Source organism: Buceros rhinoceros, unplaced genomic scaffold (assembly GCF_000710305.1).
Source record: "Buceros rhinoceros silvestris isolate BGI_N320 unplaced genomic scaffold, ASM71030v1 scaffold138, whole genome shotgun sequence".
Lineage (NCBI taxonomy): Eukaryota > Metazoa > Chordata > Aves > Bucerotiformes > Bucerotidae > Buceros > Buceros rhinoceros.
In genome coordinates this window covers 1-15,050 of record NW_010426086.1, presented here as the reverse complement: position 1 = coordinate 15,050, position 15,050 = coordinate 1, and the positions used below count along the sequence as shown (strand labels likewise).

Sequence of the window (15,050 nt, the reverse complement as noted above, 5' to 3'; positions counted from 1 at the left end):
AGGAGAATGGTGAACAGGCTGGTGTTGAGCGAGGAGCAATGATTGCTGCTACGCTGCAACAAAATCCTCTACCTGTGACAGTCACCCTGAACAAACTAACATTATTAAGCCTTAACAACTGGTCTAGCTGCAGGTCTCGTGGCTGTGAGGGGATCATCACACACCCGGGCAGGTTTTTCCACAGCCCAGCAGCGTCCACAGTTGTCCCCGTGTTAACGGTGCAGGTTACTAGAGTTGAAACTTCAGATCTCCACCTTGTGACAAGCTTTGGCAGATAAGCCCAAGGAGACCCTCCGAGGCCACCAGCTAAAGCAGGACTCAGTAGTACATGCAAGTGTGTGTGGAGAAGGATTGACTCGGTTAGGCCTGCACACACCACCAAGATTTGAAAAGAAGGGAGGAACGAGGACAGGGCTGAGCCAACCAACAGACCCCGGGCATCCAGTGTCTGATTCAGCTTTGAACTCCGTAGATGACAAGCAGCCCATCAGGCTCAAGGCTGCACTTACGTCACTGCCTATGAAAGTGTCTAGTGAGGAGAGTGATGGAAAAAACCCAAAGCAATAAATACTACTAATACAAAGATTAAAAATTCTAATGTTTGCAAGTCTGCTGCTGCCCAGCCGATACGGAGAGTTTTGAATGAAGAGGAAATGAAAAGACACCAGTCTCTGATAAAGCCGCATAGCCAATAAGGGACCACATCTTCTGAAAAAGCAATAAAGGGCATTGATATTGTACCGGGTGGATCTGAAGTGAGGACAGCAGATTGCAATCTGTGCTGGACGGTGACAGAGCCCTGTCTGTGGATGAGACAAGATGGCCTCACACGATGGAGGAGAATATTAGAAATGGGTTGTAATGAACTCCATGTTCCAATCAAGAGAGGACAAATGAAGGAGGACTTTCACCTTCAGAAGGAGAACTGATCCTGTACTTTCTGAACTCTGCTCATTAAGGCTGCGGCCACTTCCAAGTACAACAGGCTTTTCATAACAAGAGCATCACACTTGCGTCTGTCACGGCTGTGACACAGCTGAATCGAGTCCTAAGGGCTAGAACTGCGTCCGCACAGTCAAACGTACTTCAGAAATCTAGGAAAAATCTGGGCAGCGATCATCACTCCTTAGCCTGAAGGACACCCAGCCAAACACAGGACACAGAAGACAGGCCAAGCCCTCTGCAAAATCATGAACAAGAATTGTCTACACGTTGTGGAACTTGAGTTCAGCTGATGATGGGCAAATCACGGTGAATTCACCTACGGCGCTGTCAGAAGGGACACTGCCAGTGAGTACGTACTTACACCAGCGTCAAGAGGTACAGCGAGCACTGCACAGGCACTAACATCATAGAGGATACTACAGCTGTCGCAGATCTACAATAAACACTCTTATTTCAACACAGTCTCTGAGCAAAATGTTTTTTAGACCAGGACTAGGCTACAGGCAGACGAGTGAAACACGGGTCTGTAGCCCAAGTGATATTCTGAATATGCCAAACTCCTTCACTCTGTTTCACGTCATTTTTTCTTGATCTTCAATATTTTTCAGGTTTGGGTGGATGCAGCAGCTCAGATCTTTTTCTCCCTCGGTCCGGGTTTTGGGGTCCTATTGGCTTATGCCAGCTACAACAAATTCCACAACAACTGCTACCAGTAAGTTCTACCGTATTCTATGAGAAAAACTGAGTGAAAGAAATGTAACTGTGGGTATTTATGGAAAAGAAACACAGTGCTGGTGGAGGCACTGAACTGAATCACGTGTGTACCTACAAATCAGGCAGAAGTGTAACAGTCAAAGTCGTTATTGAAAGGACCTGCAACTTAAAACATGTGTTCTCTGTTGTGCCTACCCTGAAGAGAGAGAACCTCCACCAGTCACAGCGAGGAGTCTAAGACGTAGAAACCCACTACCACAAGGCAGACTAAACCCCTGCCAAACCACCACATTACAACTGTTTAACCTCAGCAGTCGGCTGGGAAATTACTTCAGAGTCTTGAGCTGAAAGGCAATCTATAGCTGTTCCTTTGTTATCTTAAAAAATTCTATGTATAGCTCGTAAAATGAAATTCTCGATCCTTTAACAATGCTACAGCAATGCCTGTTTTTAAAACCCCAGCGTACAGCCAGTGCTCACACATCTGTCTGCAGCTGAAGAACAAAAAGTAGTCGCGGTGTGGTTTGTTCTTTCTTCCAAATCTGCTGCTTGTTTTTCCCCGTACTCCCCTGCTCGGAGTGTTTCTCGGAGTGTGCCCCGTCGTTAACTCACCCCACGCGGTGCTGAACTGCCTTCCTAGCAGTTAACAAGTCAGGTAACGAGTCAGGTCTTCTCTTGCAGAGATGCGCTGGTTACCAGCACCGTGAACTGCGTGACTAGTTTTGTCTCGGGGTTTGTCATCTTCACCGTGCTGGGATACATGGCGGAGATGAGGAACGAGGATGTATCAGAGGTTGCCAAAGATACCGGTAGGCCAACTTTTTGTGCGCATCTCTCAAATTGCTTCCAAGACAGGATGTATTTGCGTATTATCTTCGAGATTTAGAACAGCCCAAATGATGCTAAATATTTAGTACCTAGTTCAGGGTACTGGTGGCTCGATGGTAAGGCCCCTGTTAGAGAGTACAGTGTGCAGCTTCACAGACGTGGTGGCAACTGCTCGCTGGGGAGGAGGGTTTCTCCTGGAAGTGAAGCTGCAGTGAAGCAGCCCATCCTCCTCGCAGCAGCACTGCGCTAACCTCCATCTCCAACCCTCTGCTCTCCTTCCAGGACCCAGCCTCCTCTTCATCACGTACGCTGAGGCCATTGCGAACATGCCTGCTTCCACTTTCTTTGCCATCATCTTCTTCCTGATGTTGCTCACGCTGGGACTGGACAGCACGGTGAGTAGCCGGCACGCGGTTCAGAGGACCTCACGGCTGTGTGGTGTGTGGCCTCACCCCCACCAGCAGCAGCAGAAACAGAATTACAAATATTGCGCCGTCGCTGGAGGGTTTAAAGCAGGATTGGCATCTGCCTTCTGCAGGGCAGCAACTATTACTCAAATTTTGACCTAAAAAGGCCTAAATAAAATAAAATGTTTCGTCAGTGTCATACTGTGACAATTACTGACAGACCTGGAACCACAACCAAAGCCCTGGATTCATCAACTCCTGGCTGAATGCAGCCTTCCAGGCTCCTTCTCTCTTGTACCTGTAAATTTACAAAGCAGTTATTAAATTCTGCAATTTTTTCACACTAACTGGATTTCAAAGGTGGGATCTGGAGGTGGCCTTCTCGACAGCACTGCGAAAAGGAGATGTCCTAAACACTTGCCACGTGAGCCTATTTTTACAGATTGAGAACCAGCTCCTTCCAGGAAGGCTACACTCAGCAGGTGTCACAACCTTGGTTCTCCTGAGCCACCCACCACTTACCAGCATCCTCCTCCTGGTAACACAGTACTTCCTCTGGACGACAGGCACTTCCTGCAGATACAGGAAGACTAATTCCCCACCTTAAAGAGTTTGGAAGGTCCAGAGAAAGACTGTGTGAACTACAGCCACACCAACCCTGCAGGCAGAACGAGCTTCCACGCTCCTTTAAGCACTGGAACACACCTTCAAGCAGGTAGACCTGCCCTCTCTTCCCCACTGACTCTTCCCTGCTTTTCAGTTTGCAGGGCTGGAGGGAGTGATTACTGGAGTTCTGGATGAATTCCCGCATGTCTGGAGCAAACATAGGGAACTCTTTGTCCTTGGTCTGACCATCATGTGCTTTCTGGGGTCGCTGGCAACCCTGACGTTTGTAAGTATTTCACTTACTCCTCACCTTTCCTTAGCGGCAGCTTCCGGCGGATGACATCTTGGAGAGGGTGGTATTTCTTGAAGAGAGTTTACAGAAATCAGATTAAATCTCCAGCCTGTCATCTTTATGCATTAGAAATCTATATTTGGAAGGAACGTGAACTGGAGCTCTCACTAGGAAATGTGTTGCAAAATGACCCTACTGCAATTCAGCAAGACTCTAACGTGTTACACATCACAAACGACGCAGCCGTCGCTCCGGCTGCGGAGCAGACAAGCTTCCACAGTTCATATGTGGTTTACTCCTGGTTCTCAACAGCTCCAGGTTTAAAAATAAGAAGAATTGTTATAATTTTTGCAAAGTTTGAAATGTGTTCTGCATTAAAAAAAAAGAATTATAAAAAGATCTGCTAGAAAATGCTGACGTTGTCTGTTGCAGTTCTCTAAAATTTTCTAGCATTGAACTTCCTGAATGTTCCTCATCAAATCAGGTCAGAAATCATGATCAGTCACACCAAAAAGTTTCAGTGGGGTTTGTGGGATCTCATTTTCACAACAAACCACATTCCAAATGAGTGTAATGATCATAAAGGTCAAGAAAAAAAACCACTCAGCTTTCCTGTCACGTTTCACTCCACTTGCTCATTTATGTGCAACTTCCTTCTCATTTAGAGCATTTGCTCTAAATGTAAAAGGAGACTCAGCTCCTCTCCAGGACACAATGCTCTCCTCCATCACAATTCTAGATCCCAAGTGGAAAGGAAGCCAAGTAACACCTTACTTATTTCCTGTTCTGTAACCGTGACTCAGGCCGGAGAGAGAAGATGCATCCGCAGAAGGCGCACGGAAACCCACCCCATTACCCCCCGAGTGCCCTTGTTCACTCAGGTCCAGTAGAACTGCCAGCAGGTTTGCGTTTCCCTTTCCTGCGTGGCAGCCCCCTGGGTGAGGTACGTTCACAGGGCAGATCAGCACTGGCAGAACAGCCCCAGAGCGACGGAACAGGCTGAACTATCCGTCTGCGAGTGCTCTGCACCAGGTGACAGCAATAAAACCCAACTGTTCATAAGGTTTGGTCCCTGACAATACGATCTCCCTTCCAGGGAGGCGCGTATGTGGTGAAGCTGTTTGAAGAGTACGCCACCGGTCCAGCTGTCCTAACCGTGGTGTTTCTGGAGGCCGTTGCTGTGGCCTGGTTCTACGGTACGTCTACGCCATGCTACAAACAGCGCTGAGCCAAACTGCCCGGCTGCCGCGGCGCAGTGTTCCCTCTGTTCCGGCAGACGAGATCTCTGACGTCCACGGGAGAATGTTTGCCAAACCTTTTTACAAACCCACTGATTACCGTATCCATAATGTTGTTTTCCATCCATGTTGTTAATTATTCTCTGACAGAAGTATGGTGGCATCTAAAAATAACAAGAGCTGTAATTCAGCATAATTAAGGATTTCATATAATTAAGAGTTATAGGAACAACAGTCCTTCATGATGGATTCCGAATTTATTTGCTGTGAATACAAAATGCTGTTCAACTACTTAGAAAAAGCTTCTCGGTGCTGTCACCACTCTCCTCCGCTTGTCCCTACAGGCATCACCCAGTTTTGCAATGATGTGAAGGAAATGCTCGGCTTTACCCCGGGCTGGTACTGGCGAGTTTGCTGGGCAGTAGTTAGTCCCATCTTCCTTCTGGTGAGTTTTCTCTACAGCTTTTTCTTTCCAGCAAAAGAAAATTACCCTTGAAGAGCGCAGCTGCTCAGACGTCTAAAAGCTTAGTGACAGAGTTTTCTTGTGCTCTGGTTCTTCAGTAACCATTTTTGTTAAACCGAAAAGGCTCAGTTAGCGCAAATCCAACCCAGTGCTGCAAGGTCTGGTTACCAAATCGCTATTTCAGGATTTTTGTAGATGAGCTACGTAAGCAAAAGTGGGTTCTGAATAACTCCCCTCCTTCCCTCCACTGAACAAAGTTTGTTTTGTTGCTTTATATTTACTTCAGCAAAATGAAGCACTAAAAGATAATGATGAAACATCATTTCTGAGGGGGAAAACCAAGATAAGTAAATACACGGGCTCAGCAACCGCTGACTGACAGCTTTAGAGTATTCCACTTAAAATTGACAGCAGTTAATTGCAACCTTTATAAATCTGTACTTCAGAATTGGAAACAGTGCCCCGTGTTTGAGTTGGCAGCGTTACTAAGAACATCTTAGCATAAAGTGTTCATTTCCCGATCCAAAATTAGTTCCCGCTCTCTGTTGTTGTTACTGGCCTTAGTGGGAGCAGAGCAGGTCTCGATGGAGTTTATGAAGCACAGAATGTAGATTGAAGAGCTACAGAGTGAATTCAAAACACTGGTAATGAGCAAGGCTTAATTAACAGATTTTCTAGGGGGTTTACTGCCCCTAGAAAAAGAGAAGAAAAGGCTATAAATGGAAGCGTGACACCACAAATCATTGTTATATGACTGTCCTCTTCGTGATCCTAAAGCAGTGAAATGAGCAGGGGAGCTCCACTCTGGTGCTGCGGCTGCTGCAGAGCTGTCTGTGCTCTCCGAGGAGACTGAGCTAAGGGAAGCCCAGACGGTACTCAACAGAGCATTAACTGTGGCTCTAGACAAAGCAGAACTGGCACTGATCAGGGTGAAATGCGGGACAAGCAGCGAAGGGAAACGGTACTGCTCCCATGTCTGGTGGCTCAGGCACGGTGACGCCGTTCTGGAAGGGATGCTTGAGCTGTGACCCAGTTACGAGACTCAAGACGTGGGCGACTGGGTGAAATCTTGCACACTGGTCCCAATTAATCTGATTTTGTCCACCTAACATCTTTTTACCCTTTAAATGGACAAGTGGGGTTCTGCCTTTTCTCTCTAATGCTTCCTGGGGAAGGAACTCCACCATGTGCATTTATGGAGTAAGCTCCGTACATGGATCTCTACCCAGTTCCTTTCAGTTCCTGGGTGGGCTGTACTCTAACACTCCTGAGCTCTCTTCCTGATGGGAAGTCTGCATATCCAAAAGGGGCTTGGACGTTTTTTTTTTTTTTCATTATAGTTTTGGGGGTTTTTTAATCCATACTAATGTCATTTAGCATTTTTTCAGCATCAGCGTATGTTTAATCCTTCTTAAGTCCTACTCACTTTTTTCAGTTCAATGCTATGCTGGGACACAGCTCCCTGAGGTGAGTCTGAGCCATCAGAACACACCTATTCAACCTTCGCTGTTTTCTTTTCCAGTTTGTCACTTGCAGCTTTCTGTCCAACCCTCCCGAGCTACGGCTTTTTGACTACACTTACCCCTACTGGACCACGGTAGTGGGCTACTGCATAGGCACCTCTTCTATCATCTGTATTCCCATCTACATGGTTTATCGGTTGATCATCACTCCAGGAACACTGAAGGAGGTATCCGTGATGCTCCTCTTTGACTATTAGGAAGGAGGCGATTCCTAGAAATATTACATGTAGATTTTTCTAGGGCCCAATGCCCTGGGACTTGAGTGTTAGTGCTGCTCTGATCCCAGCCAGCTCATAGCTGATCATCTTCTGCCCGTTCCTCTCCGAGACTGCTGAGATATTCATATGAAATATTAACACAAGTCAATCACTTTATGCTCTGGTGAACTGGAAGCTTTTACTAGAAATCACACAAGACGCAGTGTCACATGAATGAGGCAGCGACAGATTGGTTCCCTTGGGAGTATCTGGAAGAACAGGCTTCTTTCTCTCTCCCTCACTCACTAAGATTTATCTGCCATAAATCTGTAGCAGCCTGTGATGACAGATTTGTGAGTTCATGTAAATACCAGTACGTTCAGCTGGCTCAGGGTACCCAAGTAAACTGCGAAGTCCTAAAGCATTAATACAATGTCTGTCAAACTTTGGTTCCGATTATAAGCTACAAATAATTAAAAAATAGCACGGTGTACTTCTATAGCCCCTGACGTCTTCACAGTGCTAACAGAAGCCTGAAACATCTCATGTCATAGTTCAAGAGGTGTAACTCGCAAGTCACATTTGTACTATAACTCTCTTTCCAAATGGCTGACGCGTCACGTATTACCACTACAATTAACTGACTTCTAATACTGGATTTCTTTCCCACAGCGTATTCTGAAAAGCATCACTCCAGAAACAGCGACAGAGGTTCCTTTTGGAGACATCCGCATGAACGCGGTGTAAGCGAACCCGTTTCTGGGGGAAGAGAGAGCGAGCACAAAGCGTAACTTTCCCCGCACTCTCCCCTGCCCAAAGAATTCATTTCCAGCTGAGCCCACAAACCGAGGACTTTTCTGTGGAGGCTGCATCACTGACAGCGGGCATTGGGAAACACGCCGCCTCCAAAACTGCAAAGCTGTGCTGGAGACTCCAAACCAGTCGCCAGCACACTGACCAAGCCATTCAGCACATCGACTGTGCGCTTCTAACCAGACTGACCCGACTGAGAACTCACTCCTCCTGGAACCGCGAGGACGTCTGCGTGCGTGACACCACCACCACTCCACGCCTGGGCACGGGGGCTCTCTGACAGCGCGTGACTGCATGAGCCACTCCCGGACGAGCAGAGCGGGCAGGTTAGGTGTAGGACCCCCAGTCTGTGGCAGTACTCCTCTATCTTCCTCAGTGTGCTCGTTCGTCCTGGGCAATGTCGTACTCGCTTCTAAGGTTCTACCTGCTTAACTGAGAAATCCAAAAGGATTTCTGATAGCCATCCGTCCCTTACTCAGTAACACGGGGTTTTACAAACTGGAACAAACCAGTAAACTCCCTAGTTTGTGGTGGACTGGAGAGGGAACCCTCCCAAGCAGCAGTAGCACGTACAGCTCTGGTACAGCAGCATCACACCTGGTAGCGCTCTCCTCTTCTTTCCCTGCACTTTGTAGATGGTAGAAGTTTCTATTAATTGTTCCTTACATAACAAACACTACAAAAGCATTTTTTGGTAATGCCTTGGGCTTCCCTTTCCCAACCAAGCCTCTTTCCTTCCCCCAACCCAACCAAGCCCCACAAGCTCTGCTTGGCAGGTTGCGTTGGGTTACTTGGCAGGTAGTTAAGTTGCTCGCACTAACTACACTGTTTTCATACAGGCTACTCGGAAATCATCCTCCTGACAGACCTAACACTTACACTCAAACAAACTACAGACCAACAATGCATTTTTTGGAGTTCTGATGAGGAACCTTAAAGATCTGTTTCTCTGCTTGGGTCCATTTAAAAAAACAACAAAACAAAGCAATTCATTTCACACCTAAAATCCACGGGAGCCTGCGGCTTTCTCTGTTCTTTCCTAGTACAGAACAATCCTGGCTGACACAAGCACATTTAGCAAACGAGACAAACCCATTTGTAAGATTTATTAGCTCAGATTCTAATGTGAACACATACGATTTTCATCCTGAAGAAGTAGAGGAGGGGAAATCTTTTTTTACCAAGGAGTTGAGTTGAGCAGGATGGATTCTCATCAGAAGTTCAAGGCACTGATGACATGCACATTAACTTCCACGCACATACCAACTTCTTTCTTACACACCTACCCACGCTCTCCAAAAACACCTGCCCTTCAGCCCGTGTCAGCTGGAGGATAACGGTTCTGCTGCAGCTACGTGGAGGTTTAGATAAACCTAAGTAGGCAATATTTATGTAAAAACCACACAGATTATAATGAAAGTAAAACAAAAAGTCTCTCCTGTACCTCACGGTCTACTTAGGTAACGCAGTGCAGAATTAACAAGGCGATACGTGCACTCATAGCCTGCAGAAGAGCGGACGTGGTGCGTACTGGAGGAAAGCAGTGATGGTGAGTTTGCCTCTTGAAAACGTGTTCACCTCTTCTGCCAAGGTCCTTCTCCCGCAGGTGTGCAGACACCTCTGGAAGGCCTCTCCTGCTTCAGCTCTTGACTTGGGTTCATGACACTTCAGGTCTGAAGCCCAACTTCCAACATGGAAATAATTTAAAGGGACAAGGACTGTTATTTCAGAACTGCAGACAAAAGTCTCCTAAACTGCTTCTAAAAAAGGAACATGTTCTTTCATCACCACTAGAAAAAACAGAATAAATCTGTCCTACTGGACAGTCACTCCTAAGAAAAAGCTCTTAAGCATATTCGAAAGCTACTTCCAAAAATGGCTTCACCGTCAGGAAAAGAGCAACAGTCTGGGAATTCTTCTAATATTGGAAAGCCATTTAGTTAGTAGGATACCAATCAGAAAACTACTGATTTTTCAAAAAATACAGTCTTCTGTTATGAATTCATTAACTGCAAACACGCATATGAAGTTCCAGCGGAATACAGAAGAGGCACTCGTTTGTAGCCAGTACCAGGTGTGGGAAATAAAGGAGGTAACCCTACCCAGCTGCTCCGATCTTCAGGCTGGCCTTCAGCTCATGCTAGGTGCTCTTCCTCCTAACCAGGTAAGTATTTCAATAGGTAAATCTTGCAAGTGGAATTTCTTGCCAGACTCCACACTGTTTAATGCTAGGCTCATTAAAAAAACCAAACAATCCCCTGACCCCATCTCCCCAAACCCACTGTTCTTGTTTTTGATAAACCTACTTTCAAAAGCCTCCCTCACCAGGCAGGCTGCTGCCTTTCGTTAGAAAGGGGGAAGGTGGGGACAGAAGTGCTTGCGTTAAATATGAGCATTATCTGCACCGAAGCCAAAGGTTCTCTTTTAGCCCTTGCAAACAGACTGAAACCGGGACCGCTATTTCTGCTGGGGTCATTCGCAGGGTAACGACTGCAGGACTCTCTGCCATTTAGCGTGCGCTACTCCTGAGGTTCCTCTCTCAGAACAGTGTTTGAAACCGCAAAAGAAGCATCCTCACGTTGTATTTAAGACATTACTATACGACAGACTTGGTCTCTCTGGGTAGTTTTAGCACAGAATGCTGAGCAACTTCCCAAGAAATCCGCTGTTTGAGTGGATTAAAGGTCAGCCAAGAAGCCCTGATATTAATACCAGCCCTGCAACAGTCACAGTGAGAACAGGGCAAGAACTCCCAGCTGGGATTTCTCAGCTGAAAAATGAGAATAACACACTCTGAGCACAGCGGTGCTGGCAGAGGGTGAAAGCTTAAAATTATTTGAAGATATAAAAAGCAATGTAGACACGTGAAGTCACAGGAAAACCACTTTTAGAAATAAGACATTCCAGAAGATCATTTGTGATGTCAGCTCCTTGCTCTCTTTTCGCTGGGATAATCCAGTCCCAGGTCTTTATGGGAACAGGGGGCGAAGAAGCCCTCTGAAGTGGATTAAAAAGGCTCTTCCTGAGTAATACAGGGATAAAACACATCCATGTTTTCATGCTGTCAAAGCCGAACTTACAAGGCTGTTTAGTCCTCATTCCTTTTTTGTTACGTGGTGTACTGTTTTGAAGTTTCCAATCTTTTTCTTCTCACTTCATTTTTTAGTATCTCCATTCAGCTGAGTGGTTGAAATATTGAGAAACTTAATCCATTTATTTTTATAGCTGATTCTTTTTCCTTATTTAGAGTAACCAATATTTTTCAGGTCGCTCAACAAGTAGCCATACGTTAAGCATTAGTTTTGTACAAAAACTAGTTATATTGATACCAAATAAGCTGCACTGCAATGACAAGGGTTTGAGGCCCACCGTTTCCTTCTCGCCAGCTCACCCTCCACTCCCCTGTCACGGGAGTGTATCCTACCCTGTTCTGAACAGTGAAAGGGAAGTTATGAAACTGGAGAACTAGGACCATGTTTGCCTTTTAAGCAGAGAGCATTAAACCGGAGTTGTAGCTGTCCAGCACTAAGTATTCCCTCCAACCTGTACCCGATGCACCTGTATTAATTTATGCAGCTGTTTAGTTACAAGTGTTGCAAGCAGATTGTAAGTCATCAGTATGTGCCTTGTACTGTAAACTGTTATTGTAAAAAATTTAATATTCATAGTCCATCTGTAGACGTCTCCTGCACCTCTCTCCTATGGGAAGAGCAAAAATAAAACTCAGTTCCAAAAAAAGCCAACTATCTGGTCTGGTTTACTACCCCAACGAGACCTTTTGACAAACTGCAGAGGATTTCCTCGGTGTTGGAACCCTGGCCCCTGCTAAACGCTCCTTCATTCTGTTCCAAGGGAAGAACCAAAGCACATTACATGTGTTCAGACACAACAGCAAACCGAACTGGATCCACTGCAGTCAGGTGTTCAGCCGCCTGATCAGCCAACACACAAAACTCATTCCATTTCAGGTCCTCCAAACCGGCAGGCCTGGCATTTAATCTTCCTCACATTTTGCATCACTCTAAGGCTGCTGAAGAAAATATTAGAGAAATACCAATCTCCAAATCTTTTTTTTTTTTTTCTTACAGTTCACTGTACTGTAGTGCAAAAAAGTGATAAATTTACTAGGGAACAAAATGAAAGAAACCCTTGTGAAAAGTGCTGAAAATGTCTTCCAGAAATGAGGACCACTGTCAGACACCCTGACTGCCAGGGCCCGGCCCAGGGATAACTTTATGATTGTTAACCTCTGAGCAGACAGGTTGACAAATCTAAAATATACCTCTCCAGTGGAACAAGCAGATAGGACTGTAAGACATGAGAAAAGACTCATATTCCTTATTTCACACAGAAAAAGACACAGTACAGCAGCACAAGCATTAAAAAAGACCCATGCATTATACCCAGTATCTTACACTTTATTTCTGTACTTCCAGCCCCAAAACCAAAGCCCCAACATAAATACAAAAGTCCTATGTCAATAAGCATTTAGCTCACAGAACCCCATACTACATACAGAAATCTCCCAGGTTATCATTCAGGCTGTTTTTCTTGCCTTTTCCCTGCTTTTACAGGTCTGTTTCTCATTTTTGAGAGCAGCAGTGGGCCACGACGACTCCCGCCAAGGGCTGAGAACAGCTTTATACCAGCAGAGCTCCCCGTGCGAGGAGCGGGGGCTGCCAGGGGAGGGTTCTCACGTGTCCCAGAATACCAAGGAGAGGGGCCTGAAGGCCAGGGTGGACAGAATCAGCCAAATGAAATATTTCAACTGTACAAACAGACCAAGGGTGTGTATCAAGGGATCCATTAATCCATTTCAAAAGTTGTTCTATGCTGACACACACAGATGAAAGCCAGGAATAAATAGCTAGGACACGGTTCTGCTTCTGTACAAGAGTCCCTGCAGCACTGGCTTTGCCTCTTGGTTGACAGACAAAGTGGTTTGTCCACCACAGGGACATTAATCTTCCTCCTTCTCGACGTAAGACTTCGTGCTGACCCGGGCCATTTGCCGGGCCAGATAGCGGTCCCTGGCCAACATGACTGTCTCCTCATTGCTCCGTTTGGCAAATTTGCTCATGCTCTCTGATGGTTTCGGCACTTGCTCTTTCTCCTCCTTCTCCCCATCCTCTCCGGCTTTACGTTTCTGCTCGGACAGAGTTCTGGAGCTGGATTGCCTCTTCTCATCCACCTCTCTCTCTTTTCCCTTTTTCTCTTTTTCCAGATCAGTCTCTCCACCTTTTTCTAAAGATGCAGGAGTACCTTCCCTCCTCTCTCTGTATTTCTTTTCATCACTACCATATTTCTCTCTCCTCTCCTTCACATGATCTTCCTTCTCTCTGTATTTCTCTCCTCTCTCCTTCTCTCTGTCGTATCTATCTTTACCATTTCTTACTCTTTCTTTCTCTCGTTCCTTTTCTGAGCCCTTCTCTTCTCTCTCCTTTGCCTTCCTCCATTCCCTGCCATGTCCCTCCCTCTCTCTTCTCTCCTTCCCCCTTTGTTTATCATCTTGCTCTTCCCTCCTTCTGTAGTTATCTTTATTAGTGTGATCCCCGTACCTGTGTCGCTCTTCCTTTTCCCTTTGGTGATCCTTTTCATGGGTCCTACTTCTCTCATAATCTTTTTCCCTGTGTTGTTCATCACTTCCCCTTCTGCTTGGTCTGCTCTCTCCCGTCTTTGTGAAATGATTTGTTTGGGCTTTAGTGTGCAGCTCTTCCTCCACACTGGATGAACTCGGTGATCTGGAATGCCTCTGGCTCTTGTGATGTTTAGCCTCCTCGTCACTGCTCACAGAGCCCGCTCTCCTTTTCTTCTTCTTGAAATCTGCTTTACTGCTTTTACGCCTCTTATCATCATCACTACTATCAGTTCCTAAGTCGGTATCGGCATCTGGATTATTCTCTTTCTTAGCAGAGGGGTTCAGTCTTTGTCTTTCAGATGGGCATTTGTTCTTTTGGTTGGATTCCTCGTAACTGTCAGGTTTTTCTTCCTTTATCCTACATTTGTTAAAAAAGAAAAAACAGTATTACATGGCCTGAAATCTTAGACTTTTCTACCAACTGACTTCTGGTCAGGACTTCAGCAAAAAGTGCTGCTGGAAAATCCAAGCAAGCAAATACATCTGCGGCTCAGGTTCCAGGAATCCAGCACAAAGGATTTCTAGTAAGTGTCTGTCTGTGGTTCACTGGCGAGCTGATGAATTAATTTATCTGAAAGAGTGGCTGTGGCTAAGTATCTGCAGCCTCTGTCTCAGGAAAAAGACACAGATTTGTATTTGTGTGTAAGCTTTTGGCAAGCTACACCTTTCCTCCCGTGCGGTTACTCTATTCACATCAAACAGCCACCCAGAGAGCAGCAGGCTGTATGTCCTGGTGACAAAGGCAGGAACATAGCTGCCAGCAGTGGTAGTAGATTTTTTTTAATCTGGTATTTCTGAAGATCTGTCTCTTGTTCCTAGATAGAAATTACTATCTTTTAAACACAGAAAGCCGACCCATAGAGGACCGGTCTGGCAACAGACAGACAGGCGGTGTGTCCTCGTCCTGGAGACGTAACTGAGAACTCCCTTATTTCAACGGCTGAGCGACCTCACTGCCATCACATTCTTCACGTAAGCTAAGAGTTTACTTTCTCATTATCCAACCTCAGATCTAGCAGATCTCTTGATGAAAGCTGCACTTTCTTTGTGACAGCAAGCATGCAACTGGTGACACCCAGGTTTAAAGCCTTGTCCTGGGTTCAACATGGAGGAACCGGATGCTCTCATGTTGTCTGGCTTTCTTCTTCCCAGAGAGTTGTGGTTCTCCCAAGCTTCCGGGAAGGAGAACACGCCTCTTTGAATGAAGTCATAAAAGGAGGCGTGTGAGAAGACTCGACGCCGTTTTGCCAGCTTGCTTTCCCCTCTCTGTTCTATCTGCCCTCCTCTCTATCTTGTCCGTGCTGCGGCTTTCCCTCAGATATGCCGCGCTCGACTCCTGAATCTCACGCTCCTGAGCTGGAAACCTTTATCAAGGAGAGAAAGACA

The 15,050-nt window shown here is 46.0% G+C and overlaps 2 protein-coding genes across 2 annotated transcripts in view; one reads left to right on the top strand and one right to left on the bottom strand.

Annotated features, from left to right (window-relative positions):
• Nucleotides 1–8,105, top strand: part of SLC6A4 (solute carrier family 6 (neurotransmitter transporter), member 4) — an 11,903-nt gene extending 3,798 nt beyond the window's left edge. The window contains exons 6-13 of the mRNA XM_010141323.1: nt 1,554–1,657; nt 2,341–2,468; nt 2,770–2,882; nt 3,655–3,786; nt 4,889–4,988; nt 5,375–5,475; nt 7,016–7,183; nt 7,886–8,105. Coding sequence (XP_010139625.1) covers nt 1,554–1,657; nt 2,341–2,468; nt 2,770–2,882; nt 3,655–3,786; nt 4,889–4,988; nt 5,375–5,475; nt 7,016–7,183; nt 7,886–7,960 — 921 coding nt within the window. The 3' untranslated portion in view covers nt 7,961–8,105. The remainder of the gene's footprint in view (nt 1–1,553; nt 1,658–2,340; nt 2,469–2,769; nt 2,883–3,654; nt 3,787–4,888; nt 4,989–5,374; nt 5,476–7,015; nt 7,184–7,885) is intronic.
• A 4,881-nt stretch (nt 8,106–12,986) lies between these two features.
• Nucleotides 12,987–14,022, bottom strand: LOC104498004 (nuclear speckle splicing regulatory protein 1-like; the record flags this gene model as incomplete). The annotated part of the gene is made up of 1 exon (XM_010141324.1): nt 12,987–14,022. A coding segment is annotated over one exon (1,036 nt), but the record flags the coding sequence as incomplete, so codon positions are not given.
• Between the last annotated feature and the right edge of the window lie 1,028 nt (nt 14,023–15,050).